The sequence below is a fragment of the Phodopus roborovskii genome, unplaced genomic scaffold (assembly GCF_943737965.1).
Source record: "Phodopus roborovskii unplaced genomic scaffold, PHOROB, whole genome shotgun sequence".
NCBI classification, from domain to species: domain Eukaryota; kingdom Metazoa; phylum Chordata; class Mammalia; order Rodentia; family Cricetidae; genus Phodopus; species Phodopus roborovskii.
Window position 1 is genome coordinate 1 of NW_026126026.1, and position 26,705 is coordinate 26,705.

A 26,705-nucleotide genomic window follows, 5' to 3' on the forward strand; every position below is an offset into this window, starting at 1 on the left:
TTGAGGGATCCGACTTTCATTCACTTCTCCAACTATCACAACATCTGGACTCTCACTTCTGGTACATTCTCTATCTCTACTCATTGTGTTATCCACTAAAATTTCAGTTGTACCTTCTTCTGGAGTATAGGTTGACTTAGGTTGAAGATGGTTTATTTGCGTCTGGCTGTTTCTATTACTGCCATGACTTCTAAGTCTTGAAAGTAATGCATAGTCATTTTCTGGATTTAAATTCTCATTATTAAAAGTAAATCTCATCTCTTCACTGATATAATTCTTTGTATTACTCTGATATTTTGTTTTTGAAAACCCACACCTCACTGTCTCCCTTTGTGTCTGTCCTTCAGATTGTCGGAAGGAGGTATGTTGGCCTCTTTCAGACTCACCACCAGGCACAACATTTGAAGTATTTGCTCCACCTGTAAACACAAAGTGAATGTTAATCAGAAAGGAACTGTCAAAATTAGAACAAGTGCTGCTTTGCCACTGTTAAAAAAGAAAGAAAACAAGCACCCAAAAATTCAGATATTTTAATCATAGAATCAATACTTTTTCAAAGTAAAAAAATCTAAATTTATAAGTAAAGGCAAGAGGATTTTGAAATTTTCTGTGAATTAGCTTATTCTAGACAAATTTATGGAAATTTAAAGTGACTCAGAGGGTACTTTTGTTCAATGTTTCAGAATGTTATACATCACCATGGAGAGCAATCTCATCCAGACATAAATAGAACCAAACTAATAATAGTTCTCAAAACTTTAAAAAAGTTGTAAAAACATTTACTTATGTTATGCACATGTGTATATTTGTCATTGAATGTATGTCATATGTGTGCAGATGTCTCTTGGAGCTTCCAGTAATCAGATCTTCTGGATCTAGAGTCACAGGCATTTGTGAGATAACCAAAATTAGAAAAATAAATTGAACACATTTCCTTTGGAATAATACAAGGTGAAATTTACTGCTGACCAATCTGCATATTCTCAAAGAGAAGTTCTACTCAAGATACAACACTAATATTGAGGTTAAAATTTACTCATATTTTTTATTTATTAATCTGTAACTTTATTTCCAGGCTCATGGATTACATACTTTCATTGGAAATGTAAGAAACCATCTTAAGAAAATAAAACATTATAGTGTACATTTTTCATAGCAATATTAATTATTGCACCCAAAGAGAAAAACACCAATTCATTGTATCATGTATGGTTTTTAAGTGAAGCACCAACTGTAGTGAGCGTCTGCTGGATGTATTGGGTAACATTCTTTGTTTTTAAGATGATTGGCACCATTTCTGGCCTTGTAACACTGTGTATAATTAACATAACCACATATACTACCTATTATCACAACCAAAATTGTTTTGCAGATATTAACAGATGTTTCTGGGGTGGAGAACATAATTATGAAAAATTTAATTTGTTGATATAAATTTTCTTTTATATGAATTCTCAGGAGAAGAAATACAACCGGCCAACAGACATGAAAGAATGGTCAACATCATTTGCAATTAGGGACTTAAGTGCATATAAAAATTATAGTTGGAAGGATGCTCTCTTTCTAACTTAAAATATTATACAACCACCATTGGTATTACTTATTAAAGGAACATGCAGTTTATAATTTATAATGGAGAAAACAAAACAAAATAATAGAACCTTACTCCTACAAACCTTTATTGTGTATAGTGTTTTGATAACATTCTTGTTAGAAAAGTGTAAAAAGAAGCACTATATTTTGTAACTCAGATATTCTCATATTTTGAAAAAATGTGCTACTAACTTCTATAAATTGCCACATCCTCATTTGCTGTAAGATACTCAAAATATTCAAGTAATATATTATAAAGAAATTTCCAAAGTGTTGAATTTAGAGAACTAAAAGGTTACTGACATCTATTCCAATCATTGGCTTTTGGAAGTTGTAGGTTCGTCCTTGCTCTTTTCTGAAATCTATTATATACCATCACTATTTCAGGTTCATCTTCTTTAGATTCAGTGGTCAGTGTTGATTGAGATTGTGGATATTCCCTTTGTCTCTTGTTATATTCCATAAGCTCTCCTGTAAAATTAGCAAACAATAGTGTTTCATGCAGTTGAGCTTGTATCACACAGGTTAACACTTAACTCATTTCATATACTGGGAAGTTTTGAATTACTGTAAAGTATTGCTGTCCATGATTGTTATATTTTTACTTCACTATCAGCTGTATTTTAATAATATAAAAAAGAGGTTAGCCAGATTCTTAAGAAATATCACTAGACACATCCTGCAAATGATTGACTGTTCTTCTGACTATCAAACGGGACAAAAATAGTAAGGAACTCCAAAATAGAGAGCCAGAATGTAACAGTGCTTTGAAGTATTGCTTTAAAAATAGTAATATAAAGGGAAAAATTGGATTGTAGAACACATGAAATCAAGGAATGGTATAGTTTCCAGGGACTAAATACTTGATAATGGGTGAACAGCTATCTGTCAGTGATGACAGAAAAATATGTTTGTCAGTAGCTAAAGAAGAAAAGTGAAATTTTCATTCTGATATGCTATTGGCCATTTGGAGGTAATTATAGTGTGAAGTGAATACAAATATGAGTTTTAGAGATGGAGCTCAAGATGAACAGTGAGTCTCATAAATGTGTACAGAATAACTAGAAGGAGGAAAATTACAGATGAAAGGTAGAGATGAGAGAAGAGTCCTTGTAGTACATGTACTAGCAGAGGGAGTAAGGAAGACCAAAATTAAACACACACACACACACACACACACACACACACACACACACACACACACACACCAGAAATAATACAGACTTTAAAAACTGCCAGAAAATCTAGGAAACAAGGAGGACTCTAAGAAAGAAATCTATGGTGGCCAGAGAAGGGGAGAACGACACTATCTTCCAAGCGAATTGGGAGCATGGAGGGAGGGGAGAGGGACTTAGGAGAAAGAGAAGGGGAGAAAAGGAGGGGGGAGCTGGACATGAGGGAACAGGAAGATTGGGACAAGAAAAGAATAGAGGATAACAAGAAAAGAGATACCATAATAGAGGGAGCCATTATAGATTTAAGGAGAAATCTGACACTAGGGAAATGCACAGAGATCTACAAGGATGAACCCAACTAACCCTAACTGGGAAATAAGCAAAGACCAACCCCAACCCCCTGAATATGGGTGTTAGTTAGGAGGACTGTGCAGTCTATCAGGCCTCTATTAATGGATCAGTATTTATCCATAGCATATGAATGGACTTTGGGAGTCCATCCCATATAGAGGGATACTTTCTCAGCCTAGACACATGGGGGAGGGCCTAGGCTCTGTGTAAAACGATATGAAAGTCTTTGAAGACTCCCCATGGATGGAAGGCCTCACTCTCCCTGGGGAGCAGAAAGGGGTTGGACTGGGGTTTTGTGGGGTGTTAGGGGAGGATGGGAGGTTAAGGGAACTGGGATTGACATCTAAAACATTTAAGAAGGGGTAAAAAAAAACTCACAGTGAACCCTGGATACATAACTATAGAGATTGGCAGTGCAATGAGTGCAATGAAATAGCAAATTTGGCATTTTAAATAATTAAAAGTCTTTTTTTTTTTGGTATTTCATGGGAATGATTGCAAGAAGCCATTTTTCAATTTGGTTGTTTAAACAAGAGGCATAATGACCTTAACAGCCCACATGAATGGGATAGGGTAACACTTGTATAGCACTATACAGTGAATGGTTGCTGAGTGTGTGAATAGGTAGCTTTTTACATGGATGGTTACTCCCTCATAGGTCATTCAATCTACAATCCAAATTCTATAGCCCTATACTCTTGTAAATATGAGCAAAACTACATTTACTCATATATATGGAAATCTAGTCTGAGTCATGCTAGAGTGAGATTCATTAATTCTTCAGTTGTTCAAAGATTCTCAGGCCAAAGTAATGCCAGGGAAAGATAGCTGACAGCCCCTTCCAGTACTAAGATATGGAAAGGCACATGTAGGCATAATATCTTCTGCCTAGTATATTAACCACACCATCTATGAGACAGAAAACACAAAGAAGAATATAAGGTGTTTAATTTTGATATTTTATTATGGAAGGCATGTCAAATGCCACTATATTATATATTAGGGTCAGGATACTCATATAGACAATTAATGTATACTTTAGGTAAGTTTCAGTACCAGTTACATAATTAAATTCATATTATCATGTCATTTTCATTATCCCATGGAATTACTTTGAGGCTACAATGTAACATAATTTTGATAATATGTGTAATCTTATTAGTATAAGAGTACTGTTGGTACTGAAAAATGAAATAAAGTTTAAATACATTTGAATGTCTTTTTGACAATTTTTAATGTAAATTACATCAAATTAATTAACACTTAAAACTCACAAAATTAATTCGTATAATGTACTGCAGAAATCATTATCCTTTTCCAGTTTCATTATGGAAGAGAAAGAAAGGGAAAGTGGCTTACAAAAATTTACAAGTATATCAGAATGTAAGTGTTAAACACAAAGATATATTTTATAAGATAAAATGTGGCCTTCATCCCCAATTCGCTTTTGTTCATGGTGTTTCAGCAGAGCAATAACCCAACTAAGACAGTCATCAGAATTTATTTACACTTTTAATGATTAATTAAGCATTAGGAAAGACAAGAGATATACTTTCAGTGCTACATCTCATTAGCAACTGAACAAAATACTAACAAGTATGAAGTTATGTTCAGAGAGGACATATTTGTGGTAATTTTCTATATGCTTGTTAAGTTTTGATGATTGTAAATTAACACAAATTGCATGTAATACCAAATCAATACATTGGACCTAATGTAGTATTTAACAGTGTATGCTGAAGAATCTAAAGCATTCTTGTATTTTCTATTGGATTCATACAATACCATTTTCATGATGAAAACTGTTTTAATCACCCTTGACATGATAGTAATAATCCATATTCCAAATTTTGAAATAAATGTAAATTCTATGGTTAGAACAGATTTTAGTATAAAATCTGAAATTATGTCAAAATAATTCTTCTGAGGACATTTCCTTTGCATGTTTTGAAAAAATCAGAAGCCCTCTTGGTTGTTCCAGAGTAGATAAGTGATAGCATGGTGGCTACTCAACAGTCATTCTTTGGCAGAGAAATTGATTTAAAAAACAAAAAAACCCAAGATTTTACTCCTTGAAATTAATGCTGACTTGCATCCAGTCCAAAGGAAACATCAGTTCCCCAAATTCTAAAAGGTAGTCAAAATATCTAGAAAGAAACCCAACCTAAGTATAAGGAGATTTCTGGCAGGCTGGCAAAAGCTAGCATACCTAAAGTATTTATGAGGTCAATTTCCTGGCTACCAAAAGCAGTAATTTCCTTTACCTCTTGTAGAAGGATCATATTACTTTTAAGTCAGTATATCAAGGTCTGAATTAGTCTCCAGGCTCCCCTAGTCCCTACTAAGAAATGAATTTCAAAGCCCCACATCAATAATCTGGCCATTCCCTCCTCTAGCAAAAGATCCTACTTGTAATCTGGCTAATCTCACTCTCCTTCTCTCTTGCTCCTGATGTTTTCATTTTGATTTCTCTATTTTCTCTCTGTTGATATTCCCCCATCTCCCTGCCCATGTCCAGTATGCGGCCAATATTTTGAACTTTTCTAAACCCACTTGTTATCCTGTCTCTCATATCTACAATAAGACATTTCCTTACCATGGAGCAACCATGTTTTTAATTTATGCAACTTACTTTCCATCCATGGTCTTTCTCTGCAATTATCTGGATTTTCTTGTCTTCTTCTTATCTGACTTCTGGTAGGTACAACTTCCATCGATGTTTCAGTTGTATTTCCTTCTGATATATGGGGCCTTTTAAACAGAGAGTTAGATCCAACATTTTTCACTTGCTTCTGGTTGTTCTCCATATTTTCTTCTCCAAGAAGTCTTGCAAAATATAAATGGTCATATTTTAGAGCTGGGTTCTCATAATTATTATTAACACTATCTCCTTTCATGAAATTAGAATCTTGTGACTTGTTCAGAGATATTTCTCTCCAAGATTGGTGTTCTGTTTGTTCTTCTTCTGCCATAACTTCATGTTGTACAAAAGTAGTTGACTGGGAACTATTAATATCATAAAGAAGCATATCATGCAAAGGGTCTTCTTTACCTGATGTAACAAAATGGAGAGAAGTAGGAAATAATTAATAATTAGACCCATCATAAAATATTTGTCAAAATATTTGTTTGATAAACCACATTAACCAGGTCTTCTGTATACATTTTATGCCTATTAGCTTGTTAATTTTGTAAGAATTCTAACAGTGGGAGCAAGTGCATCTTTGACTTCTTTGCCTGTTTATGTGCATCTTTTTCTCCTTTTTGGATTCCTTGTCAAGCTTCAATAAGAACGCTTTTTAATTGTTTTATTGTGTCTTCCTTTCTTGTGCTTGGTTGTTGTCTCTTGAAGCCATGATCCTTTCTTAAGGAACAGAGTGGATACAGAGGAGGTGGGGAGGGGAAGATCTAAGTAGGATCAAGGGAGCAAAAATTGATTGAGATGTATTGATGAGAGAAGAATCTATTTTCACTAAAAAGAAAGCACATAAACAAGAGCCTGAAGAGTTAGGTATTTCCTGAAGATTTTATATTTTCAGAATCAGTACATTTGTCAATGACACAATCTAGATTTAAAAGTAAGAAAAAGATAATTCAAATTCTTGTTCGAAAACTTAACATTTTCTTCGATAAATTTAGGAACATCTTAGAGAAAAGCAGAAAATGTCTTTGTAAATATCCTCCTTAGGAGTTATCAAAAGTCAATTTCTTTTAGGCGATGATAAAGATACTGAAATGGTCAAGCAAATATGCTGCAGTTAAGATTTAATACTAGTGTTTTAGTTCAAATATCTATTTTATCCGATGTTCATTAATTTATGATTTATTTTTAGGGTCTTGAGTGATGTCCCTTTGAGAATGCATGAAACTGTTTGAAGTGTACTGAAACTTGCAAGTAAATATAAAAAGATTTGAAATAACACGAATAACTCATATTGTTACCAAGATTTTGAGTTGGCCTGAAATATCAAATCAGATAAAATGAGCATAGTAATCCATTGGACTACATATAATATCTTGTTAAAATAAAAACAAAGTATTAGAGTAGTGTAAGTGATTTCACAGTGAAGAAACCACTAAAGTGACCATTGCATGGTTGAGGAGAAAGCAGATATTAAAGAGAGAACAAGCACAGCCATCAGGAATATCAAATGGTGAACTCCAGGACCCTCTCTTTGGAACAGACAAAATATCTAAAATGGTGGGATAGTACTGCAAGTTATAAGTTATTGAGGTGGAAGGAGCGCTGGATACCTGGAACAGTCTGGGAACTAACATAGTGGAAGAATAATACAGGAGATGAGAAGTGCCAGAAAGCTAGTGTAGGGGGTTTGGTATGGTATTCATAACATGTATATGCTACCAGGGACCAGAGGTACCTGACAGTTACTTTTGTCTTCAATATATAACCAAATATATATGCCAAGGGAAGTGCCACTTTCTGGCTGACGGAAACACACTTTACTGGGTCCTGAGGAATGCCAACTGGAGGCTTTTATCTCTTCATCGGCAATCATTTTAGTAGTCTCTTTGTAGTCAATCATCAGCAGAAACAAGACTGTCATTTTAGGATTGCCATAGTCTTTTGAGTAACTGGGATTCCCTTTGTACCTGACAGTTAGTAGACTTTTCATTGCATGCATATAATAGCATGTTCAGGGTCCAAAGTATTTTACTCAACATTTGCTAAACTGTAAAATTTCTTATTTCCCATTGGAAAAGAAACAGTTGATTTGAGGTTAGAGCAAGGTTTCTCAACATAATAACTATTGATTTTGGGGGTCATGTGGCTTTATTTGGAAGTGGTCTTGTATGTCCTACAGTATTTGGTAGAACTCTTAGAGTCTCTTCACTGGGATGTTTATTACTTTACTTTACACCTGGAATGTTTATTAGTGTAATCACATCCTCAACTGTGTCAATTCATAATCATTTAAGAAATGTTAGCATATGACTAATATAGCAAAAATTATTGTTCTCTACTGAGACTTATAGATTAAGGTTGTGAAACATATTTGTTTTCTTTTGAAGATGCTGTGTTTATGAATTCTCAGAAGAGAAGTACACAGATCAACTAGCATATTAAAAGCAACATATACTTTTATACTTTGGAGAAGTACACATCAAAATTATAATAAAATAATACATCTTGCTATGTTTACTGGCTACATCAAAAATACGACATTTCCCATATTCATATTGAATAGATGTATCTGAGAATTTTCTACTGAAAAGGCACTCTTTGTTGTAGAAACTTTAAAAAGTTTTCTGCTTTGAAACTCATTGAATTCTTGGAATCTCATTGTGTGTAGTTCAACAAAACAAAACCAAACCAAACCAAACAAACAAAAAACAAATGGTCTTCTCCATGAGCTACCATAAATGGGAGGAAGAAATAAAAAGCCTGAAATAATCATATCTGGCACAAAGTAGTTTTCTGGTACTTTACTTCAGAAGCAACTCTCAAAAGGAAAGTATAAATTTTCTACGTATTATATACAGAGTTCATGTTTATAAACATTTTTTTCAGTCTGTAAAATCTAAAATATTAACACAGGAAATTTTGGAGAAAATTTTAAACAGAAACTGTAGAAATCTCTAGCATTTTACCATTTTCATAAAATTATATACCATGTGATAGGTATTCCAAATAAATTCTTACAGCTTACAATAAATTGATTCATTTGACCAAGTAAGTGTAATGCAATTAATACCCACTGCTAGTGTTTAGCTAAAATACATTATTGTCATTTTCACTAATATATAATAATCCTTTAATATTCCTTCCATGTTATGGTCTTAAATATGCAGAATTATTTTAAATTATGAATATTTTAGAGATGAGCAAAGTGAAACAATTCCTTAAAGTTTTAAAAAAAACTTGAACAACTTATAAAGCTAAAAGAATTTTGAAATTTAGATGAATTGCTTATTAGTCTCAATGATTAAACATAATATTTAAATTCACATAAAGGCATACAAAACAACTCAACTATTTCAGTAGATTTTTCTTTGGATGTATATGAAACTGTGTTAAAGAAAGTCAAGTTTTAGTCATTTTTTTAGTAATACTCTCCACACATATTAGAAGGGAAAAAGTAGTACTATGTTTTCAAAAGTGAAACATTGGGTCAGATAATTAGTTTTGTGAAATTTCCAGTTAGTTTTAGGAGATTTGGCCATATCCTTGTCATCATCACACTAGACCCTACTACATGTAAGTAAACTCTCATGTTCTTCCCTTGGTTGTGATTATTCACAAATGTCTCCAAAACATTAAGAACTATTCAACAAGAACAGAAACAGCTGTTCTTGCTTTGGATCCACTTCAGTATATAGTTTTTCATCATTACTTTGTGCTATTAAAGTCATGCATGCCTGATGTCTCAAAAACAATGTGTAAAAATGTAACGGATATATGTTTTAAAAGGAAGGGAATACTATTTCCTAACAGGGGGTAAATAAGAAATGTAGACTGAATGGTTTTTGATAATAATAATAATTATAATAATAATAAACATTCCACAGAATTACTTTTGGGTGCACAGAAATTTTCTTGAAGATTCCCTTTTTTGAGTTTACTATGAGAGTTTGCTTTATCTACATTGCCTTGTATATCCATAATATCTAGTAATTGATCTGATGTGCAATTTCTCTGGCTAAGATTTTTGTATTGGTAGAAAACGTTAATCCATTTAGTTGTCTTTGGTATAATAATAATAATAATAATAATAATAATAATAATAATAATAAAATAATAATAATGCATATTTCTCATTTAGAGAGAGTAAGAAGTAGAGAAGTAAGCAAAATTTCTCAGTGTCATTATTCTTGACATTGTGGTCTACACACCTTTATTGGAGAGAACTGTGAGGTATTTATCAATATTCCTAGTATCTTGTTTGCAGGTGAGTGTGACATTAACACTTTTACTTAGAGTTCTCAAATTCAAAATTATTCCAATTCTAACACATTTCTTCCCAATTTTGTATCTGCTTGTTTATAGTGTGCAACATGTTGCAATACTTCATATTGAGTAGAACTCTTGGATTTTTAACATAATAAATAATACCAGTGAGAGTAATGAAAATGGCAAATTTTATTAGTCACAATACAAGACATCTCAATATATACTGAGATGTCACCTCATCCCATTTACAATATAAACCCAATTGCTTCTACTCACAGAAACTATGCAGGTAGTACCTGAAGAATATTCTACTGAAAAGGTTATTTGTTGTAGAAGAAATCTACAAAATGTTGCATGCTGGAATTTCTACCTGCTTTATTATTCTACTGGAGCTGAATTCTATAAAATATCAGATACATTTTCTCCAAGATTATCAGAAGATACATATTGTGTAAATTTAGAGGAGACTCACTTTCAACACATGGCTCTGTTTTGGGAACATCTCTGTTGGTAATTCTCATGTGATGTGCAGTTCGTTTTTCAGATCTTCTTTCTTTTGATATATAAGACCTTACAAATATTACCTCAGAATCTGAATCTTCTTTTTTCCTCTGCTCATTTTCCATATTTTCTCCTGAAAGAAATATTGTGAAGGAATAGTACTGATTTATTACTTTGGGAAATTATTAAAATTAATTTATTTCAAGATATAACAATTCTTGGAATTACTCAGGTCGTAACTAAAAACTAAAAATCTCTATTTCTCATCTAACATATTTTCATATTGCTACAAAAAGATTAGCCAGATTCTTAAGAATATTAGTACTAATTATATCACACACACACACACACACACACACACACACACACACACACACATATATATATATATATATATATATATCTCCTGGGCTATTTAACAAAAAAAAGAAAGGATCCAAAAGGAATTCAAAAATCCTGACCCATCATAATATAATATGCACAAACTTTGTTAATAAAGCGCATTCAGGGGAAAACAAATAATTGGATATTTTACATAGTTAAATATTTTCAATATTAACAAACATGCTAATGACACAGTATAGTTTTACAACTGGAGAGGGAGGGAATTTGGTTCCATTTCCTTTTCCCAAGATTCATGTAACCATAAATCAATTCAGAGAAACTCAAAAGAGAATCAGAAAATATCATATCATATTTCAATATTTCACTATACATACAGCCTTATAGACTACTATGAAATGGTAGTCAAAATAAATTCATTGGTGTTTGTAGTAATGATATTAATACAACCATGTATACTGTAGTTAAGTTTCAGTGCAGGTGTTTCTTTACTATTGCATTTTGTACTGATTTTATTTCATAATATTAATTATGTTTAATATTTCTTGAATGGTGTAGTTTTGAAAATTCAGGGGTTTAAGTTATATAGCTGTTGAAGATGATTTATAGGGTTAAAACAGTTTGAATAATTCCTAGTGTTACTAGAATCTAGAATTGATATAAATTTCCTCTGGGCCCTAAAGTATATTAAACCTATATTACACTTCTAAGACAACAACAAAGAAGGAACATGTTATAATAGGCTCTTCACTATAATAACATAAGTCTAAGACAAACAATATCTGATTATAGTGGGGCTATTTCTTTTTATAATGTTCACCCCTGTCTCTCACTCACAGCAAATTTCAGCCTTCTGGATAACACTGAATTTTGTAACATCATACTCTTCTGTTTGGAGGCCTTACAGCTGTACAAGGAACCTATCCTTTATGTTGTATGAAGTCTTGCAGCATTTCTGGACTCTGGGGTACACAAGTACATAGCAACCCTTACCTGTTCTTTTGTCAATACACATATATTTCATGACATTTACATATATCTTATTGGGGAACACATTTGTTTCCAACTGAGTTCTTCTTGATTAGAGTTTTACAAAATTTCTATTTGTTTTTAAAGTTATTACATGTCTGATGTCTCAAAAATAATACAATGCAAGTACTGCTTCGGTAGTAAAAACAGTAAACAGTATTAACAGTTATGTAAAACTATCACAATGTAGTAGAAATGCCATTTCAAACCATTTTCAATACCTATAATCAAAATAAACAAATTGCCAAATTTCATAGATATGATAATGCTGCTTTCATCTGTATCATTTTCTACTGCCGAATCATTTCTTGACAGTTTTATAATAATAGTTCATGATTATGTTGTCAATAAAGTATCTGTGCTTTATTTGAAAACACAGGATGACAGATTCCAACCTGCCTCTGAGTGATGTTTTCAATCACTTGAGTACAGAGTTAAAAAAAAAAAAGAAAATAAATTCTATTCAAAAGAGAAAAAAAATATATTAAATATTATGAATTATAAAAAAGTATAGCACAACATCTGAAAAAGAGTAATGTAAGAGAAAGGAAAACAGCAAAGTAAGTAGCACATAGCTGGATCTCTGTTAATAGTGGTGGTCAGAAATTGCCAAGAGCTGAAGGGAGAAATGAAAACACTGAAAATTTATTCAATGTAATTATGTCACAAAATTTTCCACATGCTGGACATTCACAAGTCAAACATCCACGTAGAAACCTAGCCAGAAATGTACATAGAAAATCTTCTATATAGCATAGTAAAGACACATGAAAATAAAATAAAAAACACTCACAAAAAGGAAAGGTAATGTAAAAAAGTTTATAGTAACAAATGTTCATATGAAAATATCAGAGATATCACAAATAAATAACTCAATAACATATATTAAATGCACAGAAAAAAAAACAAGAACAAGTCAAAACCAAAGTCAGTAGAATTGGCTGAAAGAAATAATAAACATAAGGGACCCCCAAATCCGGGCCTCTGCTAAAGAAAGAGGACTTAGCTGGAGAGTTCCAGTTTCCAGTGAGATCCGACTATCTTGCAAAATCTTCCCAAGTTTCAGCTCAGCTTTCTTCCTCTACCACGAGCTATTGACCAGAGGTGAGTCTGGGACCCATCAGGGCTGCCCCTCCCCTACAACCTGCCCCCCCCAAAAAAATCCCTGGGTTGACCCCTGATCCTGCTGATCCTGTGTCCTGTCCCCATCGAGAGCACCCTTGGAGCTCTGATACACCCACACCCATCCCCACCACGAGCCTTTCCCCCCACCCTGTGTCCTACCCTGCCCATGGTCTTGCCTCTCTGGTTAAGCACTGGGACAGAGGGTGGAGCCAACAGTCCACCCTACTTCAGAGACTTCCTGGAGCAAATCTGAACAAAGGAGACCTGCCTATCCATGCAGGATGACCCGTAATTTCCACCTGCTTGGTCTCTGACCCCCCACCTCCAGTCTTCTGCTGGAGTCCCGGGCCCCTCCCAAAGATCCACCTATCTCTGCTGGACCACTGTGAGATCCTGCTGGCATTTTCTACTGGATCCTCATCCTTGACCCCATCCCTGGATTCCTGTCTACGGAGACACCTCCTAGAGTGCTTGGACCACACAGAGCTACAGATATTGAACCTCTGACCCACATAAGCCCACTAGGAAAGTACCATAGAGACACAGGGGGACCCCATCAACACCTACTGGAAGAAGCTATGGGAAGAAGGCAATACAAGAAAACACCTAACAAAAGAAAGACAAGCATGACACCACCAGAATCTAGGGAATCTACACCAACTAGAACGGAACAAAAAATAAAGCTGAAGAAGCAGAAGGGAACGACTTAAAATTACCATCATAAAAATGATAGAGGCCCTCAAAGAAGAGGTGAGAAAATCCCTTAAAGAAATGGAGGAAAAAACAAACAAAAAAGTGGAAGAAATAGAGAAATTCCTTAAGGAAATTACAGAAAGCCAAGAGAAAACAATTAAGCAGGTGAATGAAATGGTTCAAGACTTGAAAACTGAAATACAGAAAATAAAGGAAAAAGGACAGGTAACATATAAAGGCAGACCTATCAAAATTACACCTGTCTTCTGCATGGAAACCCTCAAGTCCAGAAGGTCCTGGATAGATGTTCTAAAAGTATTAAGAGAACACAGATGCCACCCTAGGCTACATTACCCAGCAAAACTCTCAATCACTATAGATGGAGAAAACAAGATATTTAATGACAAAACCAGATTTTCCTAATACGTATCTACAAATCTGGCAATACAGAAATTATTGAAAGGAAAACTCCAACCCAAGGAAGGTAACTACGTCCACAAAAATGTAGGCAACAGATAATCCAGCTACACCAGAAACCAAGGGTAAAGCAGAAATAATATATTCACAATAACACTGAAAAGAACAAACCTAAATCAAACAAGCATAAACAATCAATGGTCCTTACTCACCCTCAACATTAATGGTCTTCACTCAACTTTAAAAAGACACAGGCTAATAAATGGATATGAAGACAGAATCCATCCTTCTCCTCTATACAAGAAACACATCTAAGCTTCAAAGATAGACATTACCTCAGGGTAAAGGGTTGGGAAAAGATTTTCTGATCAAATGGAAATAAGAAGCAAGCAGGTGTGGCTATACTAATATCTAACAAGTTATACTTCAAACCAAACATAATCAAAAGAGATGAAGATGGACATTTCATATGCATCAACAAAATCCATCAAAACAAATTCTCAGTTCTGAACATCTATGCCCCCAATACAAAGTCACCCAAATTCATAAAAGAAACACTACTAAAACTCAAAGCTGATATAAAACCTCACACACTTATTGTGGGAGACTTCAGTACACCACTCTCAACACTAGACAGGTCCACAAATCAGAAACTCAACAAAGAAACAAAAGAACTAACAGAAGATTTGCCTCAACTGGGGTTAACAGACATCTATAGAACATTCCATCCAAAGACAAAAGAATATACCTTCTTCTGTGCTCCACATGGAACCTTCTCTAAAATCAACCACATAATAGGTGGACTAAAAATCCTCAACAGATATAAGAGAATAGGAATAGTCTCTTGTATCTTATTGGACCACCATGCTTTAAAATTGGAATTCAACAACAACACAATTAGCAGAAAACCTGCAAACTCATGGAAACTGAACAATGTGCAATTGCACCACATCTTGGTCAAAGAAGAAATAAAGAAATTAAGTACTTTCTAAAATTCAACAAGAATGAGGACACAACATACCCGAACTTATGGGATATCTTGAAAGCAGTGCTACGAGGGAAGTTTATTGCACTAAGTGCCAATATGAAGAAAACAGAGGATAGTCACATAAGAGAATTAACAGCGCAACTGAAAGCCTTAGAATAGAGAGACGCAAACTCACACCATAGGAGTAGATGCCAGGAAATAATCAACTTGAGGGCTGAAATCAACAAAATAGAAACCAGGAAAACAATACAAAAAAATCAATGCAATGAAGAGTTGGTTTTGTGAGAAAATCAACTAGATAGAAAAACCTATATCCAAATTAACTTAAATAGACCAATATCCAGCAATGAAATAGAAGCAGCCTTCGAAAGACTTCCAAAAAAAAAAAAAAAAAAAAGTCCAGGGCCAGATGGATTCAGTGTAGAATTCTACCAGACATTCAAGGAAGGACTAATACAAATACTTCCCAAAATGTTCCACAAGATAGAAACAGAAGGTTCATTGCAAAACTCTTTTTATGATACCACCATAACCTTGGTACGCAAGGCTCACAAAGACACAATTAAGAAAGAAAACTACAGACCAATATCCCTGATGAACATCGATAAAAATATACTCAATAAAATACTGGCAAACTGAATTCAAGAATACATCAGAGAAATCATCCAACATGATGAAGTAGGCTTCATCCCTGGAATGGAGGAATGGTTTAACATACGAAAATCTATCAACGTGATCGACAATATAAACGAACAGAAAAAGAAAAACCATATGATTATCTCCCTAGAGGCAGAAAAAGACTTCAACAATATTCAACACCCTTTCATGGTAAAGGTCTTGGAGAGGTAAGGATAACAGGAACAAACGTAAAAATTATAAGAGCAACATATAGCAAACCAACTGCCAACATCATACTGAATGGAGAGAAACTTAAGCCAATTCCTCTAAAATCAGGAAAAACACAAGGCTGCCCTCTCTCTCCATATCTATTCAATATCATACTGGAAGTTCTAGCTAATGCTATAAGACAACAAAAGTATATCAAGGGGATCCAAATTGGAAAGGAAGAAGTCAACCTGTCTCTATTTGCAGATGATATGATAGTTTACATAAGCGACCCAATAAACTGTACTAGGGAACTCCTACAGCTGATAAACACCTTCAGCAAACTAGCAGGATACAAGTTAAACTCAAAAAAAAAAAAAATCAGTAGCCCTAATTTTTCAAACGACAAAGAATCAAAGAAAGAAATCAGAGAAACATCACCCTTTACAATAGTCACAAGCAACATAAAGTATCTTGGTGTAACGCTTACCAAACAAGTAAAAGACCTAAATGATAAGAACTTTGTGGCTCTAAAGAAAGAAAATAAAGAAGATACCAGAAAATGGAAAGATCTCTAATGCTCTTGGATAGGTAGGATCAACATAGTAAAAATGGCAATCTTGCCAAAAGCAATCTACAGATTCAATGTAATCCCCTTTAAAATCCCACCACAAGACTTCAATGACTTTGAAAGGGTAATAATCAACTTTATATGGAAAAAAAGACACAGGATAGCCAAAACAATAAAAGAACTTCAGGAGGCATCACCATCTCTTACTTTAAGCTCTACTACAGAGCTATAGTTATGAAAACAGCCTGGTATTGCCATAAAAATAGACAGGTGGACCAATGGAATCAAATTGATAATCCTGATATTAACCCACACACCTATGAACACCTTTTTTTCGACAAAACAGCTAAAATTATACAATGGGGCCAGGACAGCATCTTCAACAAATGGTGCTGGTACAATTGGATGAGGGTGTGTAGAAGACTGCAGATAGACCCATGTCTGTTGCCATGCACAAAATTCAAGTCCAAATGGATCAAAGACCTCAACATCAATCCAGCCATATTGAACCTCTTAAAAGAGAAAGTAGGAGGTACCCTTGAACAAATTGCTATAGGAGACTGCTTCCTGAACATAACTCCAGAGGCACAGTCATTGAGAGAAACAATTAATAAATAGACCTCCTAAAACTTAGAAGCTTCTGTGAGGCAAAGGACACATTTTATAAGACCAAATGGCTTCCCAATCTGGGAAGATTTTCACCAATCCTACATCTGACAAAGGGCTGATCTCAAAAATATACAAAGAACTCAAGAAACTAGTCAACAATACACTAGATAACCCTATTAAAAATGGAGTACAGAATTGAAGAAAGAATTCTCAAAAGAGGAAGTGAAAAAGTCTGAAAGATTCTTTAAAAAGTGGTCAACATGCTTAGCTATCAGGGAAATGCCAAACAAAATAACTTTGAGATACCATCTTACTCCTGCCAGAATGGCTAAAATTAGAAACACCAATGATGACTCATGTTGAAGAGAATTTGGACAAAATGGAATACTCCTCCACTGCTTGTGGGAGTGCAAACTCATACAGCCAGTTTGGAGATCAGTATGGCAGTTCCTCAGGAAAATGGGAATTAGTTTACCACAGGACCCGGCAATCCCCCTCTTAGGCATATACCCAAATGATTCACATCCATGCAACAAAGACATCTGTTCAACTATGTTCATAGCAGCACTATTTGTAATTTCAAGAACCTGGAAGCAACCTAGATTCCCCTCAATTAAAGAATGGTTAATGCAGATGTGGCACATCTACACTATGGAATACTACTCTGCAGAAAAAAAAAATGGTATCTTGAAATTCGCAGGCAAGTTGATGGCACTTGAAGAAACCATCCTGAATGAGTTAACCCAGTCACAAAAAGAGGAACACAGTATGTACTCACTCCATGGAGGGATAACTGCCTTAATCTAGAGACAGGAGAGAAACCCTAGTCCCTACTTCACATGACCTGTCAGACCTACATGACCCCAACTGAATCACATTCCCCTACATGTGGAACTGGGGTGAGGGTAGGGTAGGAGAGGGTGGTTAGAGTGCATGTGAGGGGGCAGAGAGGGTATAAGAGAGGGAGGGAGGAAGGAAGGGAGGGAGTGAAGGGGGAGGGAGGGAGAGGGATTGGTTATTGACATGTAAAATAATAAATTAAATTTAAAGAAATAGCTTTGACTCCAAAATTTAAGTTCAAGGACAAATTACTGGGGAAAAAGATTTCTATTTTTGTTTCCACAGAAAATGAAAATATGTGGATTCCTTCCAGACTAATGTGGTTTGTTCAAACCAGACCACCTGAAACAGATTACCAGGTGATCCTACATTCAAAACAGCTGGACCAAGCAGCCTTACAAACTACAGCCAGGATATCTGAATCTTCTTTAAATCCCCCATGACAGCGCCCCTTACCAGCTGGAAGTAGTTTGGAAAGAACAACGCCCAAATTTCTAAATATTTTCTATAATTGTTTGTTTTCATTTAAATGGACTTGGTTATATAAAATAAAAAAAAAACACTGGAAAAAATAATTAAGATAAGGGCAGAAATTAACATATTTGAGACTAAGGGAATTAAAGAGTCAATATTTTTGAAAAGGCAAACCAAATTTAAAACCCGGAGGAAAAATTATAAATAGAAATGGAGGACTCAAATCAATAGCATTAGAGATGAAACAGAGGACCTTACAACAGATTCTAGTGGAATTGAGGATGCCAAAAGAAGTGCTTTGCAATCTATATTTGAAACTATGAAACTATAAAAAATAAATAAATTTGAGGAAACATATGATGTATAGCAATGACCCAAGTAAGGTATAAGTATTTTGAGAATATCTATAACAACAAGATTGAAATGGTAAGAAAGACTACTCTTTTTTAATTTTCATAATTTTTTTATTTAAATTTGAAGCAACCTTGTTTTACATGCCAATCCCTGTTTCCCCAACCTTCTGTCCTCCCCTAATTCTCCCAATAACTCCCCATCCCATCCCCATTCTGCTCTCCAGAGCTTTCTTCTCATAGCTGATGGAAGCAGAAGCAGAAACCCACAGATAAACACTGAGTCAGTCTCCTGGAATCCAGTTGTAGACTGAGAGGAGTGATGAACAAAGGGGCCAAGACCAGGCTGGAAAAACACATAAAAACTGCTGACTTGAACAAGGTGAAGTCCATGAACTCCATTCTGATAGCTGGGAAATGGGAAACCAGCATAAGACTGACCCAGATTCCCTAAAGAAAGACTACTCTTAAGAAGGCAATAATTGATTAGATGGATGCATTCCTGAATTCTACTCGACCATTAAGGAAAAATTAACATTAATGCCACTTAATGTATTCTGTGAAATATGAGTGGAAGTCATGTTGTAAAAATTAATATTATACCACCTCATGTCATTACGAAACAAAACAAGGCAAATGTCTATCAGAGAAAACTTATAGAATATTTTTTCTGATGAATATATACCCAAGTGATAAAATATTTGCTAATTTAATGAAAATCATAAAAAAAACTATATGCCCCAATCAACTCTCTTTCACTACTTATATATAAGCATGTTTAAAAATAGCACAAATCAAGAAATATATTTCATTAAAAACAGATTATGACAGAAATTATGTGATTATCTCAATAGATACAGGAAAGCTTTCAAAAAAGTTCAATAACCCTTCCTGATGAAAATTTATAAAAAAAAAACTATGTATAGAAGGAACATATTCTCAGATAATTATTGTCACAAATGACTAATTTACAATAACTACTACATAATAAATAGGGAGAAATCAAGAAATATTTCCTATCAAATTAGGAATAAGACAATATTATCTATGTTCTCAACATGGTTTTGTGGAGTGCTAAGGGTCTTATGGGTATGTTATATTTAAAACAGCCAAATATTTTATCAGAAAACTCTGAGATTGGGTAAATATTTTCACAAAAGGAACATTTTGTTTATTGAAAATGGACATTCTTATAGAAAAGCACAGTAAACAATTCCACTTACAATCACATCAAAAACTAAAAGAATACTGGAATAAAATTCAGCAGATAGATAAAAGGCCATTGCAGTGACATATTTTACAACAATAAAGAAAAATAAATTGGATATTTGCTGTTTTAGTGACAAGATTCTTTAGACATTTTATATCTTATAGATCAGACCTCTATCAGATGTGGGATTGGTAAAGACCTTTTCCCATTCTCTGGCCTACCGTTAGTCTTGTTGAGGAGAAGGAGATAGGAAGAAGAGGTGGGCATCAGGGAGCAGGGAGATTGAGTGAGGGAAATAATAGAGGAGAGCAAGAAAATAGATACCATAATAAATGGAGCCATTATAGGATTGAAGAGAAATTTCACACTAGGGAAATGTCAACAGATCTACATGTATGACCCCAACTGACAATCTAAGCTATACTGGATAGGCTACCTTAAATGCCTTTCCTTCATAGAGACTTCATCTAGTAGCTGATGGAAACAGAAGTAGACACCCACAGCTAAACACTGAGCTGAACTCCTGGAATCAAGTTGTAGAAAGGGAGGAATAATGAGCAAGGGGTCAAGAAAGGCTGGAGGAAACCACAGAAACTGCTAACCTGAACAAGGGGAAGCTCATGAACTCCAGTCTGATAGCTGCGAAACCAGTATAGGACCATCCCAGATTCCCTGAAAGTAGATGTTTGTTAGGAGGACTTGGCAGTCTATGGAGGCTCTGGTAGTGGATCAGTATTTATCCTTAGTATACAAATGGACTTTGGGAGCCCATTACACATAGAGGGGTTCTCTCTTAGCCTAGACACATGAGGCAGGGCCTAGTCCCTGCTCCAAATGTCCTGCCAGACTTTGAAGACTCCCGATGGAAGGGCTCACCCCCCATGGGGAGCAGAAGAGGTTGGGTTGGGGGTTGTTTGGGGGGCAGGTGAGGGTGGGAGAATTCTGGAACTGGGATTGACATGTAAACAATCTAGTTTCCAATGTAAATTAAAAATTTATTTAAAAAAGAGAAAAAAGTCAAAATTGACTTGTTCCACAATGACCATTGATTTGGAAACCATTATAAAAGCTGGGTAAGTTCCCAAGTAGTGTAGCGATCCAATATAACTTTGACAATGCAAATGAAATTCTTTGTGAAAATAGAAAGCATGATCTAAAATTCATACGAACTCTTAAAATACCTTGAGTAGCCCAAGTGGTGTTTAACAGAAAGGACAATGCTACAAATATTATAATACCTGATTCCAAAGTATAGCACAGAACACAGATCTGTAGTACCAATAATATGACACTTGTGCCAAAAAAAGAAAAACCCAAAACCCCAAATAACCCCACCAAAGAAAACAAAAGCAAACTAACATGTGACTGAATTGGAGAGAATGCAGAGTCAAAAATAAGCCCTAACTGAACTATCCATATGCCTTTGACAAAGACATTCACATAAACACACACACACACACACACACACACACACACACACACACACACACACACACACAAACTGGAGCAAGGAATTCATTGACCACTCTTCCTGGGAAAACTTATATACATGAAATTAGATAATGTATTTTATCCTAAAAGTAAACTCAAAATAGTTCAAAGATCTTAAAGTAAGACTAAGGCTAATGAAAGAACTGAATCTTTGAAACTCAATGTGAAACTGACTGTGGTGGTCAAAGATCTTTGGGAAGGACTCCATTAATATAGAGAATAATATCAAGACCTGAGAAAAGATAAACTCATGAAATTATAAAGTTGCCTGCTAAAGGAAAAAGTAGAGTAGGGATATAACATACAGAGTGGGGAAAAGTGATTTACAGCTCTAAATATTGGAAGGACATAATATCTACAATTCCTAAAGAAATCAAATAAAGGAATCATCACAAAATCAAATGGGCCAATGAAGTCAATGGCTATATCTCAAAATAATAAATAAAAATGCATAAATGTGTGACAAAAGTGTCTACAACCATTTTCTGTCTGAGTAAAGCAAATTAACACCACATAAGCATTTCATCTCATTGCATTTGTAATGTCTATCATAAATAACAACAATAAATTAATAAGGTGCTTCTTACTTTTCCCAGCATAATATATATGAATATGCATTTTACATCTGGGTGAAAAAATGTAATACCTACTTTCATACTCCATTAGGGAGGGAATGACTATCAGATCTCTTTTATCTTTAGAATAATGACTTTTTCCCCATTGTGAAAATAATAAACAGTTTTTTAATCTTTTTGACTCTCTGTGTCATGATTAATAGCAGAATTCATATCTGTTCATTCTACTTCAGAAGCAGTTCCTCCACCTTCTCCTCTGAAACCTTTCCCCTCTATGACTCCCTGCTTAGGTGAGTTTTCTAAGATGCCTAGCTGCTAATTATCTTTAGCATCATTACAAAACTAGGGCCAAATATTAAGTTTCATTTCACCTATTGCAGGTATTTCCAATTAACTTTGATAAGCATTGCCCATCTCTGGCTTTCAACTATGAGCATTTGTTTTTAGGAGGTGCTTTTCAGTTCTGCTGTGTTCCAGTTATTTGTAAACCAAATTATAGGGCTTTAATGCCAGTAGTAAATTACATAAAACACATGCTTCAAATGCCCTTCTAAAGGAATCATAGTTAAATCAAACAATGTTCATTTACAGGTGTATAGGACCATTTATCTTTTTTCCTTATGAATGCCTCCTAAAATATCTGTATCTCAAATGTATCATAATATTTGAAAAATCACTTGGGTTAGAACAAACTCTCTTCAGTTGTGTCCTCTCCTCTAATATTTAAAATAAAATCTTAATGGCTTTATGCCATCAAATACCTTAAACTATGTGAAAAGGATGTCAAACTGTTTAAAAAATGCTATTTGTGGCTGGGGGGAAAGAAGTACCACAGTGGTAGAGCACATTGTATTTCTAAGAGATTAAAGCTGTATATCAAGAAAAAAAAAGAAGCAACAAAATATTTATCTGACCGAGAAATCCACTACTGAATAAAAATTGAGTCAAGACACAACTTAGGAAATAAATTTAAAAAACAAAAAGGAGCATTGCCCAATTCTTTACTTGAGGTCACAGTTACTGTGATGTCTATACCACACAAATACTTAGCAAAGATAAAAGTCTAGAACAATTTCTCTTGTGAACACAGATTCAAAATTTTTCAATAAATTTTAAAACCCAATCCTAGAATATCTAGAAATATCATCACTGTGACTAAGTAGGTTTCATGCCAGAGGCATGGAAACTGGCCAGGAAAAAATAAATGGAACAGGATAGTGAATAGGGTTTATAGTAGAATTATGAAGAGGGACATCTGAACTAAGGTCAAATTGAGGGATCATATGGTAACCTACTATAGTAGATTGTTCTTCAATTATACACCTAAATAACTCGTCAAATGTGGAGAATTTCAGCTGATAGCTACATATAGCCTTTACCCCTATTGGCTAATATTCATTGTACTGCAAGGTACTCTGTATTGTACTGAAGGAGAAAGATAAACAATGACCAAACCACAATGACTTTATCTACAATTCTACAATGGTGATCTGTCCCCAAGATATATTGTTGTGATATTTGCATAAAATTTGTGGAAATACAAACCAGCCACTGTCTGGTTCGATTTAAGATACAGTCCTTAAGATGTCACCTGTGCGCAACACTGCTCAGTTGGCCAAGAACCAGAGACTAGATAGATCACTGACCTATGATACAACAAAATACAATTGATCTATAAAAAGAACATGGTAACAAAATGACTCCTAAGACATCTGTGTCCTGCTCACACATCATCTGAGAAGTATCCTCTTGCACTATTAATTAATGCAAAGCCCATGTGGGTGGTCTGAATAAGAATCATCTTCATTAGTTGGAAGGAATGGGCAGTCTATGAGGCCTCTGATAGTGAGTCAGTATTTATACCTAGTATACGAATGGACTTTGCGAGCCCATTCCACATAGAGGGGTAATCCATCAGCCTAGACACATGGCACTTACCTTTAATCTCAGCACTGGGAAGGCAGAGGCAGGCAGATCTCTGAGTTCCCGGACAGCCTGCTCTTCAGAGCAAGTGCCAGGATAGGCTCCAAAGCTACACAGAGAAATCCTGTCTTGAATCAACAAAAAACATGTTCCATATTAAAATATGTACATCTTGAATTTTCTCAAGCATGCTAATTAGGTTTCTTATTAATTCATTGCAAGACAATATCTATGATGGATAACCCCAAACTATGTTATATAATTTCATAAGACTAGAACTATATGCATTTAAAATTTTTGGTTTTTAAAACATCAGCAAACTTTGAACTTCAGAAAGCTATAATAACAGGGAATATATAATCAAATAAGCTCCACAGCATATAATATATGAGTTATGTATTACTAACTTTCTTAACCATTTTTGTAAGGTCCTTAGTAAAGGTGAATAGACATACCACTTTGGAAGGCAAAAGAAAAGAAATGTTTATCATTTGCCTGACTCTTTGCATTGCCTATACAATGCCAGGATGACTGAACATGGAGTTGTCATGCCTCTAGCAAGTTGGACAGACATTTGACTCTATACAACTATATCATCATTAAATAGGAGTAAGTAGAACACATAAAGGGGTCAAGTAGACAGTACTGTAAATGCCACCTAAATAGCTAAATATAGTTCCTTAACTGTTATATAGTTGTGCTTGATTGATACAAAAACAAAATGTATCAACATTAGAATGGTGATTAATAACTATATTTCCAAATATAATTGTATATAGCAAATGTACAGTTAAACTTGTCAAGGACTTTTAAATGAAAGGATGGAGACTATAATAATCATGACTACTTACCAAGTTTTAGATAAGAAAAAAGAGCACACGTTGACTTAGGAAGCTTGAAATAATGCTAATATTCCATTAACCTTATATTTAAAAAGTTAGCATGCTAAAGATAGAGTTTTATTTCAAATACCTAAATATATAAGAAATATTTAAAATTCCTATAATTCATAGGGAACTATAATTTTCAAATAGCAATAAAATGCAATATAAAATTAACTTTAATACTTATCAAAGGTTTACAATCAAATCCTAGAAGATATATATCATTTGTTTCAACTTCTATTGGCTTTTGCCAAAACCTCAACTCAATAAACCTCTTCTCCCTTTAACCCCACCTTTCCCAGTACTCAGGCTATCTGCTGAGAAATTGTTAAACTATTTGGGCCTACCTCCTCCTTCAGGACACTTGGAGGGGTTCCTGCATGAAGATCTAGATTTAGATTTTTTCCCTTTTGCATGGGTAAGGTTTCTTGACCTTGGACGGGACTTGTCTGGCAGCTGCTGATTGGACATTGAGGACTTGGACTTGGATCGTCTGGTTGATGATAGTCTTCTGTGCAAGTAATGAGATTGTGTTCCAGATTGTAAGTGGTCTGAAGAATATGTGCTGTGAGATGTCGATTGGATCATGTCTGTGGGACAACAGTCTTTTTCACTGTGACTCTGGGATTCATGGTTGTCTTCCTCGTATTGGTGTTGCCCTCTCTGGGCATAGTCAGGTTGAGTATACCGTGGGTCATTGTTGTGCATCATCTGGACCCGTAGTTTGCAACCATCCAGTAAAATTCCATTTAAGGCATCTGTGGCATTCTTCGCATCACGTTTGTTGAGGAAATGGATGAAGGCAAAGCCGTAACGTTCTTTGGTTAAGTGATTTTGGGGGATGTATACATCACCAACAGGCCCATAAGCCTCAAATACTCGCTTCAGGGTGCTGTATGAAGTGCGGTTTGCCAGGTTGTCCACTTTAAGGGAAGTCATTCCCTTCACATTAGGAAGAGGATTGGTGTAACTCATGGTCCTTGATAACTTAGTCTTGGATCCTTTGAAATGAGTAGTTATTAAGGGGAAACGAGGAGATCTGTGAGAAGAGCCCAAATGCCGGCGGCCATTTTTCTGTCTGTTTTGACAACAAGGTTTTGACAGTTAAATTTCTCTTGTATTCGCTCACACATTCTAGAATTCTAGAATGGTATACTCAGCCCCGCCCATTCATAGAGCTAAAAGTGTTTGAAAAAATGGCATAATATCACTGCATACCACTATAAAATAAATGGTGTGATCACAATTATTTTAACTTCTTTTGTAGATTTAGTCATCCATCATCAATTAAAGGTTTGAATTTAATTGATTAATACTTAATTAACTTTCAGCTTTCAGATTTTAATCAGAAAGTGGAGTTATAAAGCTACTAATACTTTTATTCTTTCCATTCAGTAACCTATATAGCAACAAAATAAAAGTAAAAGAGGACTATGTATAAGGCCCTATGTAGCAACAAAATGAAAGTAGAAGAGGGCTATGTATAAGCCCCTTGAGCTACATGAGTGGCCAGGCTCATCCCATGATACTCCAAGTGCCTTATTTGCTGGATCCTGTCCCCATCCTACAGAGTAAAAGCCCAAGTCACTGGACAGGAATTTTTTTTTCAGATTTGCTTTTATTTTAGGATATAAGATATATTGAGGGAAGAAATCCTAGTAAAAACATGAAGTACGTTCACTTTTTTTTTTTATGGATACTTGAGTGTTTTTTTTATTTTAATGTCGATTCCAGTTCCCTCTCCCTCCCGCCTTCCCTCACTTTTACCCTCTCTCGCCCCTCACATGCACCCTGACCACTTCCCCCTCCCATCCCCCCACCCCAATTCC

General features: G+C 34.8%; 1 protein-coding gene across 1 annotated transcript; it reads right to left on the bottom strand.

Moving 5' to 3' along the window:
- Positions 1-3: 3 nt before the first annotated feature.
- LOC127218307 (serine/arginine-rich splicing factor 8-like) lies at positions 4-25,888 on the bottom strand (the record flags this gene model as incomplete). The annotated part of the gene is made up of 4 exons (XM_051179347.1): positions 25,220-25,888; positions 5,752-5,945; positions 1,897-2,064; positions 4-419 (listed from the first exon to the last, which is right to left on the bottom strand). Coding segments are annotated over exons 1-4 (1,410 nt in total), but the record flags the coding sequence as incomplete, so codon positions are not given.
- Between the last annotated feature and the right edge of the window lie 817 nt (positions 25,889-26,705).